Below are 18481 nucleotides of genomic sequence, written 5' to 3' on the forward strand. Positions count from 1 at the left end.
AACATAGAAAACTATAACATAGAAACTAACACCCTGGCTCAACATTAACGAGTCCCCAGAGCCAGGGCGTGACAATGGGGATCCCTAATAAATACAAATACAAATCTCCTCTTTCCTCAGATTGTCCTAGCCAAGCAGTCTCTGCGAGTGAAGCGGAAGGTGACCAGACGTACAGTGAAGGAAAGACTGACAGACGCCAAGAGGATCCTAAAGAGGCTACAACTCCTGATGAAAGAAGTGAGTCGAAACGGGGGCTTTGCGGGGATGGGATTGGGTCTTTCAATCAAATGTATTTATAAAGCCCTTTTTACATCAGCAGATGTCACAAAGGGGACAGCCAGGAGTCATCAGGCCAGATAGTCCTGAGGCATGGTCCTAATGCTCAGGTCCTCCGGGAGGGGAGGGGGAGAGCGAAAAATGGGAGAATTAGGAGCACACTTAAGTTCACACCGGACACCAGATAAGACAGGAGAATTTCACAAGATAGGACAGACTGACCCTAGCCCCCCGGCACATAGACTATGGCAGCATAGATACTGGAGGCTGAGACAGGGGTGGGGTCTAGGGACACTGACTTCGATGGTACCCCCCGGATAAGGCAATCCAGGCAGGATATAACCCCACCCACTTTGCCAAAGCACAGCCTCCACACCACTAAAGGGATATCAACAGACCACCAACTTACTACCCTGAGACAAGGCTGAGGATAGCCCATGAAGATCTCCTCCACTGCACGAGCCCGAGGGGGCACAAAACCGGACAGGAAGATCACGTCAGTGACTCAACCCACTCAAGTAGAGTATAGCGAAGAAAGCCTGGCACAACGTGATGCACCCCTCCTAGGGACAGCATGGAAGAGCACTAGTAAGCCAGTAACTCAGCCCCCTTAATAGGGTCAGAGGCAGAGAATCCCAGTGGAGAGGGGAGCCGGCCAGGCAGAGACTGCAAGGGCGGTTTGTCACTCCAGTGCCTTGCCATTCACCTTCGCACCCCTGGGCCAGACTACACTCAAGCATAGGACCTACTGAAGAGATGAGTCTTCAGTAAAGACTTAAAGGTCGAGTCTGCGTATCTCACCTGGATAGGCAGACCATTCCATAAAAATGTAGCTCTATAGGAGAAAGCCCTGCCTCCAGCTGTTTGCTTAGAAATTCTAGGGACAATAAGGAGGCCTGCATCTTGTGATCATAGCTTACATGTAGGTAAGCACGGCAGGACCAAATTGAAGAGATACACTACATGACCAATAGTATGTGGACACCTGCTCGTCGAACATCTCATTCCAAAATCATGGAATGTTCCACTAGATGTTGGAACATTGCTGTGGGGACTAGCTTCCATTCAGCCACGAGCGTTAGTGAGGTCGGACACTGATGTTGGGCAATTAGGCCTGGCTTGCAGTCGGTGTTCCAATTCATCCCAAAGGTGTTCAATGGGGTTGAGGTCAGGCCTCTGTGCAGGGCGGTCAAGTTCTTTCACACCGATTTCGACAAACCATTTCTGTATGGACCTCGCTTTGTGCACGGGGCATTGTCATGCTGAAACAGGAAAGGGCCTTCCCCAAACTGTTGCAACAAAGTTGGAAGCACAGAATCATCTAGAATGTCATCGTATGCTGTAGCATTAAGATTTCCCTTCACTGGAACTAAGGGGCCTACTCCGAACCATGAAAAACAGCCCCAGACCATTATTCCTCCTCCACCAAACTTAACAGTTGGCACTATGAATTTGGGCAGGTAGTGTTCTCCTGGCATCCGCCAAAACCAGATTTGTCTGTCGGACTGCCAGATGGTGAAGTGTGATTCATCACTCCGGAGAACGCGTTTCCACTGTTCCAGAGACCAATGGCGGCGAGCTTTACATCACTCCAGCCAACGCTTGGCATTGCACATGGTGATCTTAGGCTTGTGTGCAGCTGCTCATTTCCGCTTCACAATAACAGCATTTACAGTTGACCGGGGCAGCTCTAGCAGGGCAGAGATTTGACGAACTGACTTGTTGGAAAGGTGGCATCCTATGACGGTGCCACGTTGAAAGTCACTGAGCTCTTCAGTAAGGCCATTCTACTGCCAATGTTTGTCTATGGAGATTGCATGGCTGTGTGCTCGATTTTATACACCTGTCAGCAACGGGTGTGGCTGAAATAGCCGAATCCACTCATTTGAAGGGGTGTCCACATACTTTTGTATATATAGTGTAGGTAGGAGCAAGTCCATGTAATGCTTTGTAGGTTAGCAGTAAAACCTTGAAATCAACCCTAGCCTTAACAGGAAGCCAGAGGCTAGCACTGGAGTAATATGATAAAATTTTTTGGTTGTAGTCAAGATTCTAGCAGCTGCATTTAGCACTAACTGAAGTTTATTTAGTGCTTTATCCAGGTAGTCAGAGTAGAGCATTGTAGTAGTCTAATCTAGAAGTGACAAAAGCATGGATTAGCTTTTCTGCATCATTTTTGGACAAAACGTTTCAGATTTTTGCAATGTTATGAAGATGGAAAAAAGCTGCCCTTAAAATATTATTGATATGTTCATCAAAAGAGAGATCATGGTCCAGAGTAACGCTGAGGTCCTTCACAGTTTTATTTGAGATGACTGCACAACCATCAAGATTAATTGTCAGATCTGACAGCAGATCTCGTTGTTTCCTCAGACCTAGAACTAGCATCTCTGTTTTGTCAGAGTTTAAAAGTAAAACATTTGCCACCATCCACTTCCTTATGTCTGAAACACAGGCTTCCAGGGTAGGCCATTTTGGGCCTTCACCATGTTTCATCGAAATGTACATCTGTGTGTCGTCTGCATAGCAGTGAAAGTTGACATTGTGTTTCCGAATGAAAACAATAGTGGTCCTAAAACGGAACCTTGAGGAACAACGAAACTTACCATTGATTTGACAAACCATCCACAGAGACGAACTGATACAGTTCCTTTCTGAGAGATAACATCTAAACCAGGCAAGAACTTGTCTGTGTAGACCAATTAGGGTTTCCAATCTCTCCATTGATCCGAGGTCCTGGCAGTTCTATGCAGAGTCAGGACAACTGAGTTTTTGAGAAATACAGTGCCTTGCAAAAGTATTCATCCCCCTTGCCGTTTTTCCTATTTTGTTGCAATACAACCTGTAATTTAAATTGATTTAACTGTAAGTCGCTCTGGATAAGAGCGTCTGCTAAATGACTAAAATGTAAAATGTAATTAGTTAATTGACTATGACTGCCTTGGAAGTGAGGGACCTAACATTAAGTAGTCCTATTTTGAGATGTGAGATATTATCACAATCTCTTTCAATAATGACAGGAATGGAGGAGGTCTTTATTCCAATGAGATTGCTAAGGCGAACACCGCCATGTTTAGTTTTGCCCGACCTAGATCGAGGCACAGACACAGTCTCAATGGGGAAAGCTGAGCTGACTACACTGACTGTACTAGTGGCAGACTCCACTAAGCTGGCAGGCTTTGTGGAGCTAGAGGAGTTAGAGCACGGTCTATGTTGATAGATAAGATGAGAGCACCCCTCCAGCTTGGATGGAGTCCGTCACTCCTCAGCAGGCCAGGCTTGGTCCTGTTTGTGGAGGAGTCCCAGAAAGAGGGCCAGTTATCTACTAATTCTATATTTTGGGAGGGGCAGAAAACAGTTTTCAACCAGCGATTGAGTTGTGCGAGTCTGCTGTAGCGCTCATCACTCCCCCAACTGGAAGGGGGCTAGAGACAATTACTTGATGCCAACACATCTTTCTAGCTAAGTTACACACTTAAGTTATGTTGCGCTTGGTGACCTCTGACTGTTTCATCCTAACATCGTTGATGCTGACGTGGATAACAATATCCTTATACCATCTACACCTGCCAGTTTTAGCCTCAGCCAGGACCATCTTCAGATTAGCCTTTACGTCGGTAGCCCTGCCCCCTGGTAAACAATGTATGATCGCTGGATGATTATTTTTAAGCCTAATATTACAGGTAATGGAGTTGCCAATGACTAGGGTTTTCAATGTCAGAACTAATAGTGGGAGGCTTCGGCGGCTCAGACCCCGTAACGGGTGGAGGAGAGATCTGAGAAGGTTCAGGCTCTGAAACCGACTCCTTGCTTAGTGGGGAAAACCAGTTGAAAGTTTCTATCGGCTGAATGAACGACACCAGTTGAGCATGTCGACAGCATTTCTTTCCAGAAGCCATGAGAAAATTGTTCGGCTGGGTGGACTGTGCAGGGGGATTATCACTACTACCTGTATTTACTGGTGGCACAGACGCTGCATCATCCTTTCCTACACTTAAATTGCCTTTGCCTAACGATTGCATCTGAAGCCGAGCTTGCAACTCAGCTATCCTAACCATAAGGCGATAGTTCTCCTGTGTATTAAGAGTACAGCGAATGCAATGAGAAGGCATAATGTTACTTAGCTTTTTTTTCGGCCGGAGGAGGTCCTGCAGATCTATGTTCAGATAAAGCGCCCGGGGTGATAAAGTTGAATTTAAAAAGTTGTGTGAGGACAAAACTAAGATGTTGGTAAACTTGTTAAATACAGAGTTTGATTAGGGTGCACTTCAGCCACGCTCAAGGTCCTAAACGATATTATAACCGCGATCGATAATAGACAGTACTGTGCAGCCGTCTTCATTGACCTGGCCAAGGCTTTCGACTCTGTCAACCACCACATTCTTATTGGCAGACTAAATAGCCTTGGTTTCTCAAATGACTGCCTCGTCTGGTTCACCAACTACTTCTCAGATAGAGTTCAATGTGTCAAATCGGAGGGCCTGTTGTCTGGACCTCTGGCAGTCTCTATGGGGGTGCCACAGGGTTCAATTCTTGGGCCGACTCTTTTCTCCGTGTATATCAATGATGTCGCTCTTGCTGCTGGTGACTCTCAGATCCACCTCTACACAGACGACACCATTTTGTATACATCTGGCCCTTCATTGGACACTGTTAACAAACCTCCAAACGAGCTTCAATGCCATACAACACTCCTTCAGTAGCCTCCAACTGCTCTTAAACACTAGTAAAACTAAATGCATGCTCTTCAATCGAACGCTGCTGGCACCCGCCCACCCGACTAGAATCACTACTCTCGACGGGTCTGACCTAGAGTATGTGGACAACTACAAATACCTAGGTGTCTGGTTAGACTGTAAACTCTCCTTCCAGACTCACATTAAGAATCTCCAATCCAAAGTTAAATCTAGAATCGGCTTCCTATTTCGCAACAAAGCCTCCTTCACTCATGCTGCCAAACATGCCCTCGTAAAACTGACTATCCTACCGATCCTTGACTTCGGCGATGTCATTTACAAAATAGCCTCCAACACTCTACTCAGCAAATTGGATGTAGTCTATCACAGTGCCATCCGTTTTGTCTCCAAAGCCCCATACACTACCCACCACTGTGACCTGTACGCTCTTGTTGGCTGGTCCTCACTACATGTTCGTCGTCAAACCCACTGGCTCCAGGCCATCTATAAATCACTGCTAGGCAAATCCCCGCCTTATCTTAGCTCATTGGTCACCATAGCAGCACCCACCCGTAGTCTGCGCTTCAGCAGGTATATCTCACTGGTCATCCCCAAAGCCAACACCTCCTTTGGCCGCCATTCCTTCCAGTTCTCTGCTGCCAATGACTGGAACGAATTGCAAAAATCTCTGAAGCTGGAGACTCTTATCTCCCTCACTAACTTTAAGCATCAGTTGTCAGAGCACCTCACCGATCACTGCACCTGTACACAGCCCATCTGAAATTAGCCCACCCAACTACCTCATCCCTATATTGTTATTTATTTTGCTCTTTTGCACCCCAGTATCTCTATTTGCACATCATCTCTTGCACATCTAGCATTCCAGTGTTAATACTAATTGTAATTATTTTGCACTATAGCCTATTTATTGCCTTACCTCCATAACTTGCTACATTTGCACACACTCTATATATATTTTCTGTTGTATTTTTTGACTTTATGTTTTGTTTACCCCATATGTAACTCTGTTGTTGTTTTTATCGCACTGCTTTGCTTTATCTTGGCCAGGTCGCAGTTGTAAATGAGAACTTGTTCTCAACTGGCTTACCTGGTTAAATAAAGGTGAAATAAAATAAATAAAAAGATAGTTATTAAGAGTAAAAAGCCCCCCAAAAAGGTGGGCAGGTAGTAGCAACAAACAGTACAGCAGTAAGGAGACAACGCGGAAGTGCGTTGCGTCACCAGTCACGCAATCAACAGCTCTTACTGACTTCTAGATGGACTTTTTTTCTCACTCGATTTCTATTTTTGTCTGTCTGCCTCTATCTCTTTCACTCTCTATCTGCAGCCTCAGAGCACCCTGCCAGATGTGTTTGTGTGGATGATGAGTGCAGGGAAAAGGGTGGCCTTTGCCAGGATCCCCTCCCACTCCATCCTCTTCTCTCTGGTGGAGGAGGAAAGGGGGAAAGATTGTGGGAAACTCACCACCATCTACTTGAAGGTATCTCCCAAATCTCTATATGGTGTTCTATACTAACAGTATTAATGTACAGTATGTATCTCTGTTTAATTGAATTCATACAAGTATCATATTACATTTGAATGTTATTCTATGGCATTTCTAGAACTTTGTTTTCCTGTGTGGAACAATGAACAATCAACACTAAATCAAAGGTCTCTGGTGTCTTTAGGCTCCGGGTGACCCAGTGGGGGTGATCTTTGCTAAGCTGGAGGTGTATCTATGGCTTGGTATCACCAAATACTCCAAGAACTGTGTTAGCAGCCTGCCAGCTGAGTTCAAGCCTGTGTACGAGGAGGCTACGGGCATCATCCCTGTCCCTATGAACATGGCCCCCATCAAACTCTCCTGCGAGGGTAAGAGTTCCACCTTTACCTCTGATGACTCCCTCGGATGCAATACACACACACTCAAACTCACTCAGTCACATATGCAGCCTGCACATGTAGTGGACATGAGTCGGGCTCATGGGTCTCGTGATGAGGTAGCCCCGCCTTGCGACTTCAAAATCAGTGTCACACTCGGCCCAAGGGGGAATTCCCTCTTGGACTAATGGTCAAGATATTGGTATTCACCCACACACACCCTTACATTGGCATGCGCGGATGGGCACACATACAGATGTTGGATCTTAATTTGACCAGTTTCGTCGCACAAGTAAAATAATCCTGCAGCAGGAGGATTTGATTATTTTTTAAAAAGTGATAATTTCTAACTGGAAATGACTTTTTATAGGCTACAGTTGGCTATAGTTTAGGTGTAAGATCTATTGAGAGAAAGAGAACTGCGGCGCAGGAAAATTCTCTGCAACAACAAAGTAAACAAATTAAGATACCACATCAACATACACAAACCTCTTGCAATTTGTAAGTCACAATGGATAGACTACACACCCATTATTTGAATCTGACATCTTAATGAGTTTCTCCGGCTTTTCTGTATTTCCAGACAGTCGCTACTTCCAGTTGCGTGCCCATATCTACCAGGCGCGTGGCATCGTGGCAGCAGATGACAACGGACTGTCTGACCCCTTCACCAAGGTGGTGTTCTCTACACAGTGCCAGGTCTCACGGGTGAGTGGAGGCACTTGTTAACCCACCACTAGAGTACCACCTGGGTTTCAATGGGAGGAATGGAGTTCATCTACTTCTGGGATAGAAGATGATTTACAGTGGAAAATTAAACACCTATAGGATGGCCAGACAGCATACAGAAGGAATTGAACAGTTTACTATCATATAAATGATCTACAGTATAGTTGATTTTCAGGTGAACAAAATATATAGTAAATCATAAATCAACCTGGTTTAATACAAGTTGCAACAGGGAGACACCTCTAGCACAGAAGCAGAGAAAATGTCTAACTTGCCTTCTCTAAGCAGACCCTTATATTCTAATCTCACAGCACTAATGTTCTGTAAACATCAGCCCGAGAGGCTTGTACAGAGTCAAAACGTTGCCAGCTGCTACAGAATAACAGTGTTCAGAATGACACAAGGTCATCAATACAATAACATATCGGTGTCCTCGATCCTTGTACAGCCAGTCTGGGGTCAATCGCTATCAACAGATATTAATTTAATACATAACATACAGCATCGAGTCTAGTGACCATCAACCCCGAGAGTCACAAATAGAACACTGGAAATCATGTGTATTGCAGAAAGGGAAAACAAATATGCTAAGCATTGTGTTAATCATTCTTAACTGAATATGAACTTTACTAATCTAAAATATTCCCCATACATCTACTGTCATGATCTACTATCATAGATTATCATAGAAAAGCAACGTATTTCCGAGAAACTGTTTGTCCACAAACAAAATCCCAATTCAACCTTCGATTCACCTGTCACACATGCAATGGAATACTCTGGAACAATGCAGTTTACAATTGGCTTTTGGGCTATGTGTTTGAAGTCTGTCAGTACCCATGATAATACAGTAATGATGTCTTTATAAATGAAATGCAAACATGCACAAATTAATACCCATGTATGTAGGTCTACATGAGTTCCTTGGTTGTTTTTTGTGGTTGTATTTTAGGTGATGGAGGAGACTCTCTCCCCCACCTGGTGTGAGCTGCTCCTGTTTGACCAGATCCTCATGGAGGGTAGTAAGGACCAGTTAAGAGACGACCCCCCAGTAATCATCATCAATGTCTATGATTACGACAAAATGGTAAACTCTGTTATGCTATGAATCCAGTATGGCTCTTTTTGTCAACTTTAGTGTTGTTGTGTTGTGAAGCATTTGTTCTACTGCCTGGGTTGAGTGCTAAATGTCTGCCCTCTTTTGTATATGTGAGGTGGTAGAGAAATAAGTGTAGCCGATCCTACGCCACCCCAGGTTTAAACCAGAGCATGGGGAGTTCTGCCTAACCATACAATACGGTTCTTAGATCTGGTGGGAGGGAAGAGGCCGAGACTGGAATGACCTTCTGATAGTTATTATACAGAATGTCTCTTTATAAAATGGTACCAAGTATTTCAATGATTGGCCTAGGAAAAATAAGTAAATGAAACAATGAAAATACAATACACAATAATGTTAAGTCCTTGTTGATGCTGCCACTGTAACTTAGGCCGTAGTGCAGATTAGCAGTAGTGCACTTGAGGAATGGGCCGTGGCAAGAGTTAAGAGTTCTAGGGGAGTCGCGTCAATGCCTCCCAAAACATCCACATATAGAACTACAAGACAGAGAAAACTGGTGACAGTATGATGCCTTAATCACTGAATAACTCCTATCAGTCTATGTTAAATTGTCAGGAACAATAGCAATACAATATGCCCAAGGACTAAGCCAAACCAAAATAGTAAAAGGCGTCTGCATACTAGGTTTGGATTGCTCCTAGCAGAACTCGGCTAGGCGAAGTGAACGTCTGTGCCTCGCATACTCCCTTAAAACACCTTCGCTTAAAAAAACTAGAAAAATAATGCAATAGTACTGTTGGTCCCTCTTGAGACGCCGTAGCCAGTATACACTTCCTCAAAAGTCAAAATTATTCTAAAATAACTGAAGAAATCTGTAATACATTGAGGTTTTTGCCAAGGAGGTCTTAGTCGCGCAATTTTACATATAACTATTTTTTTTAGGGGGTAGATCAGCTTCAATATTGCAGATAGATTGTGGCTTCCATCAACATAATTGTCTGCATCATTTCCAATCCTCATATATACATTTTTTTAATGATATTTTCCATAATTATTTTCCCCTAACCCTACCACCCCTCCCCTAATTGGAGTAAACTAATGGACAACAACACTTAGGCTTCTACTTCCAGCTTATACATACTATATACAGTGCATTCGGAAAGTATTAAGAACCCTTGACCTTTTCCACATTTTGTTACGTTACAGCCTTATTCTAAAATGGATTAAATAGTTTTCGTTCTACTCCTCCAGGCTATCCCTATCTTGGTTACACACACCACATCGTGTCTATGGAATGCAGGCACAGTCAATTGTCAGCTCAAGCTATATCTAGTGACTATACGCTCAGATTAGCTGCAGGGAGTTAGTGGAAACCATCCCTTTACCAAAACACAGTATTAGTAGAACAGAAATGTCTTACTATTTGTTAAGTATATAATTGTTAACTATTAATATCAAACAAATAAGGTAAACACGTAATTTCTCTCTCACACCTCATGGCTTGGTTTTTGCTCTGACTTGCACTGTCAACTGTGGGGCCTTATATAGACAGGTGTGTGCCTTTCCAAATCATGTCCAAATAATAATAATAATAATAATAATAATAATAATAACAAATCAATTGAATTTACCACAGGTGGACTCCAATGAAGTTGTAGAAACATCTCAAGGATGATCAATGGAAACAGGATGCACCTGAGCTCAATTTCATAGAAAAGGGTCTGAATACTTATGTAAATAAGGTATCTTTTTTATTTTTAAAACATTTGCAAAAATGTCTAAATACCTGTTTTTGCTTTGTCATTAGTGTATTGTGTGTAGATTGATGAGGATAGTTTAAAAAAAAATCCATTTTAGAATAAGGCTGTAACGTAACAAAATGTGGAAAACGTCAGGGGGTCTGAATACTTTCAGAATGCACTACATTTTACGGCACAGTATATTTTACAATAGATATCTTTTGTTTGTTTTTAGTCCCATCCTTCAGCTACCCTCAACCCCTCCCAGCTATCTCTGAAGACCATTCAGTTTTGATTTCTATTTGCCATATATTTTTCAACTTTGCTGTGATGTTTCACAAAAGTTCTGAACCTTTCTATTCTCATAGTTTCTACAGATTGTGAATTAAAGATAAAAAAATGTTGGTAAGAGTATTGTTATTTTATTGATTGACTGACTATGAATTTTCAAATCACCCAGCAGTGCTATGTTGCAATTCTTCAGCCATTCCTGAACCTGTGTCCAAAAACAAACTACATATGGACAGTACCAAAACAAATGATCTAATGATTCTGTCTCTTCACAGGCAAAGTCTGCAGAGCTGGGATGGTTGTATCCCCATATAACATTCTGTTGGTTGCAATAATTTTGTATAATTTACATTGAAAAACTCGAAGTGTTTAATCCGGCGTCGTTTTGTGCATCTAACTAAGATGTTTGGTGCAGTATTTTTTAAGTGAAAAAAAATCTGAATTAAAACGAGTCATCTCTCGTTGAATGACAACACTTTATTGAAAAATCCCTACTGTTGACCAATCACAGACGAAGGGGCGTAGACTACGGCTACCGAACATCAGCTTGCCTCAGGAATTTTAAATGTAATGTACGTTTTTTTTATTTGGCATTTATGATTATACAGATAACACAGACAGAACAGGTAGAGGACAAAACACACAGATCCTACCAAATCAAACCCACCCCAACGCCCCCATACTCTAACAGAGCCCCACCCCAAAACCAGACATGATATACAATGAGTAATATAATCAAATAGTTTAAAAGTAACACAAAAATATATATATATAATTGCAGGTCCCCTAACGGAGTAGTGTATTTTCTCTAGCTTGAGATGTTGCATAACTTCCTTTATCCAATGGTTAAACGTAGGAGGAAACCGATCCTTCCACTTAAATAGTATAAGATGTTTGTTTTTGTTTTTTTCGATGACCAAAACGTCACAAAATGTCGTCATAATATACCCACGGTTTCGGATGGGAAGCATGCGAATGCCTTTAGGGTGCCAGGAAGAAAGGAACAAGTCAACTATAGTAAATCTAAAACCCAAACTCGCTCCAGTGCTCACTAGTCAAGAACACAAACACAATACGCACACAACAATAGCTCTACCACCAGCTACTAGTAGGCTACGGCTTCTTCAATTACGTTCGACTCCACAATTCAACACACAAAGTTTGGACAAGCTCCCGGGAGTTGACGGGCCCTGTCAAACTCCCAGTGAGTGTGGTGTTTTTCCTTGTTGAGTGTACGTGGCCGCCCGTCTGCTTCTATTCGTCTAATTCTCCACCACGCTTCCTTTGTCGATGGTTCTGTTGGATTGGTAGCTAACTGTTGTGGTAGTGTTTGGTTTCGCCGTGGCTGTGTCAGAGCGTGGAGATGGAGCTCCGGTTGGTAGCGAGTGCGGGCGGCGAGAGGGAAAAAGGTGCGTCCATCCCTCATTATAAGGTGACCCACGCAGGTGCGCCTGTTCAGGTAGAGGGAACCTATTAACCTAACATGATTTGGGCTCACGCACACACAAATGGGCTGGTTTACAGCATGAGATTGACACATGAAATACAAATCACAATAAGGCCCTTAACGCGCCACCACTGCCGCCATACTTTCACAAAAAAGATTGCAGTTTTGAAACTGCAGTAACTGCAGTCGACTGTGGTATTTTGGACGCAGTAATTGCAGAACTGCAGTGTAATATAAATAGCTAACCAGCTACTTAACCCTGTTGCCCAAAGCTAACGTTATAAGCAGCCAGCTAGTGAAATGGGGTATCAGTCTACTCAGTACCCAAGTTCTCCTCATAGTTACCCCTCTGGAATAGTGTTCAATATACATAGTAGGTTGACTGGTACAATAAATGTGGCTCATTTCACAGTGGTTTCAGAGTCCCGCAATAAGAGCTACGACGCTAATGTTCTGTGGGTGTCACATAGTAGACTGATACCCCATGTCATTGATCCACAATCCATAGGTAAGGCTGTACAGTGAAATAAGTATGCCCCCAATGCAATTCTAAAGTCTAATACACCCACGGTGTGATTTCAAACGATTTTCTGTCAAATTAACAAATTATTGTCTTTTGTTGAATTTATATAACAACATTCCAAACTCGTTTAGCATGAGCTATTCCATTATGGCCCTATTTGTGTTCATTTGCGTCACTTTCAAGGAGATACTTTTATTTTGAAGGTGAACCGCAAATTTCTTTATTGTGGCTAATCCTTATTGTGTCTAGCTTCACCTAGATGAGTCACACCATCATTAATCAAATAACTGTCTTATAAATTAGGGGTATTTTAGATTATGACACCTAGCTAGATAGTTAGCTAGCTAACTATAGCTACAGAAACAGATTGTCATTTTGCTATGTTTTGGGGGAAGAACATTGTTTGCATCCATCAGCTTTTTTTATGACCAGCACTGTCCCAGAGCTTGGGGAAGTGTGTCTGCGCCCGCAGCGAGACAACACTTTACCAGCATCATAGCATACGTATCGGTGAATCGCTGTGACATACGAGTGATTGATTACACAATGTATAATAACTACGTAAAACATTTATGAACGTGTTAAATTATTATGTGACGTGCAGTCATATTCAGGTCCTGATTGGTCAACATGCTTAATTGATGCCTCAAATAGTGTTATTTGACACGTCAAATAGCTATTTTTTACTTGTATCTTTTTTGATACAACATTTTCCATACATTCCATATGGAGCGAGTAGGTGTTCTTAATGTTTTGTATACTCAGTGTATATATATTTGTATTTGTTTTATTAATATTACTAACAGATTAAATACATGTATCCATGGAATAAGTTTAGAGTGTGTAATACAATGTTATCCTAATCTACAATTTATGTTCTTAACCCTGGGCAACATGGGCCTTGGAGGCTCACAGGAAAAAAAAAAAAAAGATTACAAAAAAAAGATTTAAAAAAAAAAATCTCTGCCACCATACAAAATGTGTAGAATTGCAAGAAATTAGCTTAAACTGCTAAATGTTCTCTCTGATGTCAAGAGGTTGGCCTTTAAAATGTTTCTTTCCAGGGCACGAGACTTGGTTTGTCCGGGCCCTGCACTGCCGAAGTCATAGTAAAACGACTTGTATGCTATTTTTAGCTCACTCAAGTTGTGTTCTGATTATGAGGGGGTCTCTGATTAATTTTCTATTACATTTACATTTTAGTCATTTAGCAGACGCTCTTATCCAGAGCGACTTACAGTTAGTGAGTGCATACATTTTTTTTATTTTTTATACTGGCCCCCCGTGGGAATCAAACCCACAACCCTGGTGTTGCAAACTCCATGCTCTACCAACTGAGCTACATCCCTGCCGGCCATTCCCTCCCCTACCCTGGACCAATTGTGCGCCGCCCCATGGGTCTCCCGGTCGCGGCCGGCTACAACAGAGCCTAGATTCGAACCAGGATCTCTAGTGGCACAGCTAGCACTGTAAAGCAGTGCCTTAGACCACTGCGCCACTTGGGAGAGTATCACAAAAGGACTCAAAAAGTTTGTCCTCCAAAGGCACGCCAGCCTGCAAATAGTAAGGAGATCCCCTAAATGAATGAAACTGACAAACATGTATACCTTGGGCCACGTTCGTAATTACAACGAGGCACACCTGGGAACCAACAGGCCAAGAGACGGGTTCAAGCATAGAATTAGGAATTAGAATAGGATCTCTATGGGTTCAAGACAATTCAGCAGTTCTACCCTGTTACATCTTTCCCATATACAAGGACAATCGCAGACCCAATAATGACATGACATCATGATGCCAAATATGTTATCCTAATATCCAATTAGGATAACAGTTTGGCAATAAAATCCCTTAAAAATAACAATCAGTTGAAAACCTGCATACACAGGTGGTCATCAGGCACTTCACCCAGGTCTCATGTATTTCTCTGTGTTAATGATGTCACAGGGGAGTCCTGAGCCCCTGGGCCAAGCGTTCGCTGAGCCGGAGCTGAAGTTTGTGGAGGAGCCATATAAGAAGCCCATGCTGAAGTTCTTTGACATCACCCGAGGCAAAGCCTCAGCGGGGGAGCTCCTGGCGGCCTTTGAGCTGATAGAGCTGGACTACTCAAGCTTTGGAGAGGTCAGACACTTAAAGCAACTATTAAACACTATAGCAAGTGAGTGAGTGAGACTGGACAGGGGGAAATGGAGGGGGAGAGAGAGAGAGATTGAAATGTCAAAGCATAACTCAGAAATACTATCTTATACGTTATCAGTCCACTATGTTTACACTTATGGTGTGGTAAATATATCAACAATTTTGAGGTATATAGGCCCCACGAAGGTAGTATTGCTGCTGTGGTTGGAAAAGTATACTCTTTCTGACTATATTTCGCCTCTCTATATACCCAGCCATCACTACCTGCTGATGTGGACCCCAGGGAGCCTGAGTATCTGAAGGAAGAGAAGCATTACATCATCCCAGCTGGGGTTAGGCCTGTGCTGAAGAAATTTCGTATAGAAGTATGTGAAAACCTTTCCTCTATAAAATGTGTATGACATTATAATATATGTCACTTTATATAAACTTTTTATCCAAAGTGACTTATACAGGACTGTGAGTGCATACAGTATTATGAGTATGTGATCCCTGTGGGACATGAACCCATAACATTGGTGTTGCTAGCGCAACACTCACCAACTGAGCCATATCACTGAACAATGTTATGTGGGACACAATACCTTTTGTTGGCTGCTGTCCTACAGTATGTTGTGTGTTTCCTATAATGTGATGCTGCTGCCTCAGTGCTATGGTGTGTTGAGTGTCAGTTGAGAACTCTGTGATGCTTGTGTTCAGGTGCTGTACTGGGGTGTGCGAGACCTGAAGAGGGTCAACCTGTTTGAAGTGGAGAGGCCTCAAGTGAGAATGGAGTGTGCGGGACAAAGGATCGAGTCAGAGGAAATCGAGAGCTACCAAGTCCTTCCCAACTTCAAAGAGGTTGTCAAACACTTTGATGTGGTGAGTACCTCTTTTCCACTGCCATAACTGGCCCACTGTGTTTAACATCGAACTGTAGCTCCAGGTTTTAGATGTGAATTATTAACCGACTTAGATTTTGGAACATGAGGACTTGTAGCACAGCGAATATGACCAGAAGGATTACTTCAAAGGGGGTTGGATACACTTGCTGCCTTTAGTCCAGCCATGCATTTAGTGTAAGGGTGCACAAGTCTGATGCTTGACGGCCAGATTGTATGCTGGTTTTTGTCCCCATCTGGCGTCTTTTAATCAGAGACCAAATGATACCGATCAAAAGACACTAACTGAGTCAATGACACTAATTTATCAATTAAGTCCCATAGAGACATGACAACCAGAACTGCGGCCCTCAAGGGACTAGAGTTGTGCACCCCTGATCTCCAGTTTCTTGTTTTATCCCCCTATAGGAGCTTCCAGAGCTGACGTACCTTCACCCTCCTCTCACCATCTTTGTGATGGAGCAGCGGGCGTTCGGCAGGCTGGTGCTGGTGGGCACACACATGGTCCAAAGTCTGATGCAATTTGCACCAACAAACCTGGAGGAATGGCGAGACGATGAGGAGGAGCCTGAACCTTGGGGTACGAGTGACTAACACCGTCCCAGTCTCAAATCTCTGGAAGACTGAAACAGGTTTCCCTCAAGAATTTCCCTGTATTTAGCGCCATCCATCATTCCTTCAATTCTGACCAGTTTCCCAGTCCCTGCCGATGAAAAACATCCCCACAGCATGATGCTGCCACCACCATGCTTCACTGTGGGGATGGTGTTCTCGGGTTGATGAGAGGTGTTGGGTTTGCGCCAGACATAACGTTTTCCTTGATGGCCAAAAAGCTCAATTTTAGTCTCATCTGACCAGAGTAACTTCTTCCATATGTTTGGAGAGTCTCCACATGCCTTTTGGCGAACACCAAACGTGTTTGCTTATTTTTTTCTTTAAGCAATGGCTTTTTTCTGGCCACTCTTCCGTAAAGCCCAGCTCTGTGGAGTGTACGGCTTAAAGTGGTCCTATGGACAGATACTCCAATCTCTGCTGTGGAGCTTTGCAGCTCCTTCAGGGTTATCTTTGGTCTCTTTGTTGCCTCTCTGATTAATGCCCTCCTTGCCTGGTCTGTGAGTTTTGGTGGGCGGCCCTCTGTTGGCAGGTTTGTTGTGTTGCCATATTCTTTACATTTTTTAATAATGGATTTAATGGTGCTCCCGTATCAGCATCCAGCCCAGTTGTGAATAGGCTTAGAAGTTCTTTCAAAGAAAGAGCCTGCTGAAATAAAATGATAAAATGCATCAATGATGCCATTTTTTTTCGTAATGAGGCCAGTGTCTGAATTCATTTTTTTGTGGCAGAAAGGAGGAAGTAGAACCCTTCAGGGATTTGACAGTTTTCCAGAATTTAGCCGGGTTCCCATTACAATCCGAGAGAGCGGTTACATAATAATCAGATTTTGCCTTTCGTATTTGTCTTACACAATGATTCCTCAGTTGCTTAAAAGCTTGCCTGGCCTTGACCCAAGCGTAATCTATTTTATTAATGACTCAGATCAATCAGAGTTGACTTTCAAGGATCTTTAGGGTTGGGCCGTGTAGGCTTAGTCACCAGCTGGGTTATGTTTAGGTCATTACTCATGTCTTTTAGAATGTCTGAAGCCTGCATTTCCCAATCATAATTTAGGTTACCCAGGATAGTAACTTCTGATTTAGTAAAAGGAAGACAACAAACTAGTTAACTCGTCGAGTTAGCCGAGGGAGGGAGGTAGACCCCTGTCACAGTTATGGATACATTTTTCCCCAGACAAAGCCTTAAAGTGGAACTGACAGCATTTTTGCAACATAAAACCCCTCACATCTGTCCATATATACCCCCAGGAAGAATATGACACTTTTTACAATAGTTTTCTGACAAGCGAGCACTTAGATATGTTAATTTTCACATTTTCATAAATTCTTAGAATGTTTGGATATTACGTACACTACCAGTCAAAAGTTTGGACACCTACTCATTCAAGGGTTTTTCTTAATTTTTTTAACTATTTTTTTACATTGTAGAATAATAGTGAAGACATCAAAACTATGAAATAACACATATGGAATCATGTAGTAACCAACAAAGTGTTAAAACAAATCAAAATATATTTTATATTTGAGATTCTTCAAATAGCCACCCTTTGCCTTGATGACAGCTTTGCACACTCTTGGCATTCTCTCAACCAGCTTCATGAGGTATTCACCTGGAATGCATTTCAATTAACAGGTGTGCCTTCTTAAAAGTTAATTTGTGGAATTTCTTTCCTTCTTAATGCGTTTGAGCCAATCAGTTGTGTTGTGACAGGGTAGAAGATAGCCCAATTTGGTAAAAGACCAAGTCCATATTATGGCAAGAACAGCTCAAATAAGCAAAGAGAAATGACAGTCCATCATTACTTTAAGACATGAAGGTCAGTCAATCCGGAAAATGTCAAGAACTTTGAACGTTTCTTCAAGTGCAGTCGAAAAAACCATCAAGCGCTATGATGAAACTGGCTCTCATGAGGACCGCCACAGGAATGGAAGACCCAGAGTTACCTCTGCTGCAGAGGATAAGTTCATTAGAGTTACCAGCCTCAGAATTTGCAGCCCAAATAAATGCTTCACAGAGTTCAAGTAACACACATCTCAACATCAACTGTTCAGAGGAGACTGTGTGAATCAGGCCTTAATGGTCTAATTGCTGCAAAGAAACCACTTCTAAAGTACACCAATAAGAAGAAGAGACTTGCTTAGGCCAAGAAACACGAGCGATGGACATTAGACTGGTTGAAATGTGTGCTTTGGTCTGGAGTCCAAATTGGAGATTTTTGGTT

The 18481-nt window shown here is 42.7% G+C and overlaps 1 protein-coding gene across 1 annotated transcript in view; it reads left to right on the plus strand.

Moving 5' to 3' along the window:
* fer1l4 (fer-1 like family member 4) overlaps positions 1–18481 on the plus strand; it is an 87072-nt gene that overhangs the window by 30432 nt on the left and 38159 nt on the right. The window contains exons 22-30 of the mRNA XM_045223962.1: positions 121–237; positions 6301–6453; positions 6644–6827; positions 7420–7544; positions 8518–8652; positions 14573–14746; positions 15019–15129; positions 15464–15625; positions 16054–16225. Coding sequence (XP_045079897.1) covers positions 121–237; positions 6301–6453; positions 6644–6827; positions 7420–7544; positions 8518–8652; positions 14573–14746; positions 15019–15129; positions 15464–15625; positions 16054–16225 — 1333 coding nt within the window. The remainder of the gene's footprint in view (positions 1–120; positions 238–6300; positions 6454–6643; positions 6828–7419; positions 7545–8517; positions 8653–14572; positions 14747–15018; positions 15130–15463; positions 15626–16053; positions 16226–18481) is intronic.

Source organism: Coregonus clupeaformis, chromosome 12 (assembly GCF_020615455.1).
Source record: "Coregonus clupeaformis isolate EN_2021a chromosome 12, ASM2061545v1, whole genome shotgun sequence".
Classification (NCBI taxonomy): Eukaryota; Metazoa; Chordata; class Actinopteri; order Salmoniformes; family Salmonidae; genus Coregonus; species Coregonus clupeaformis.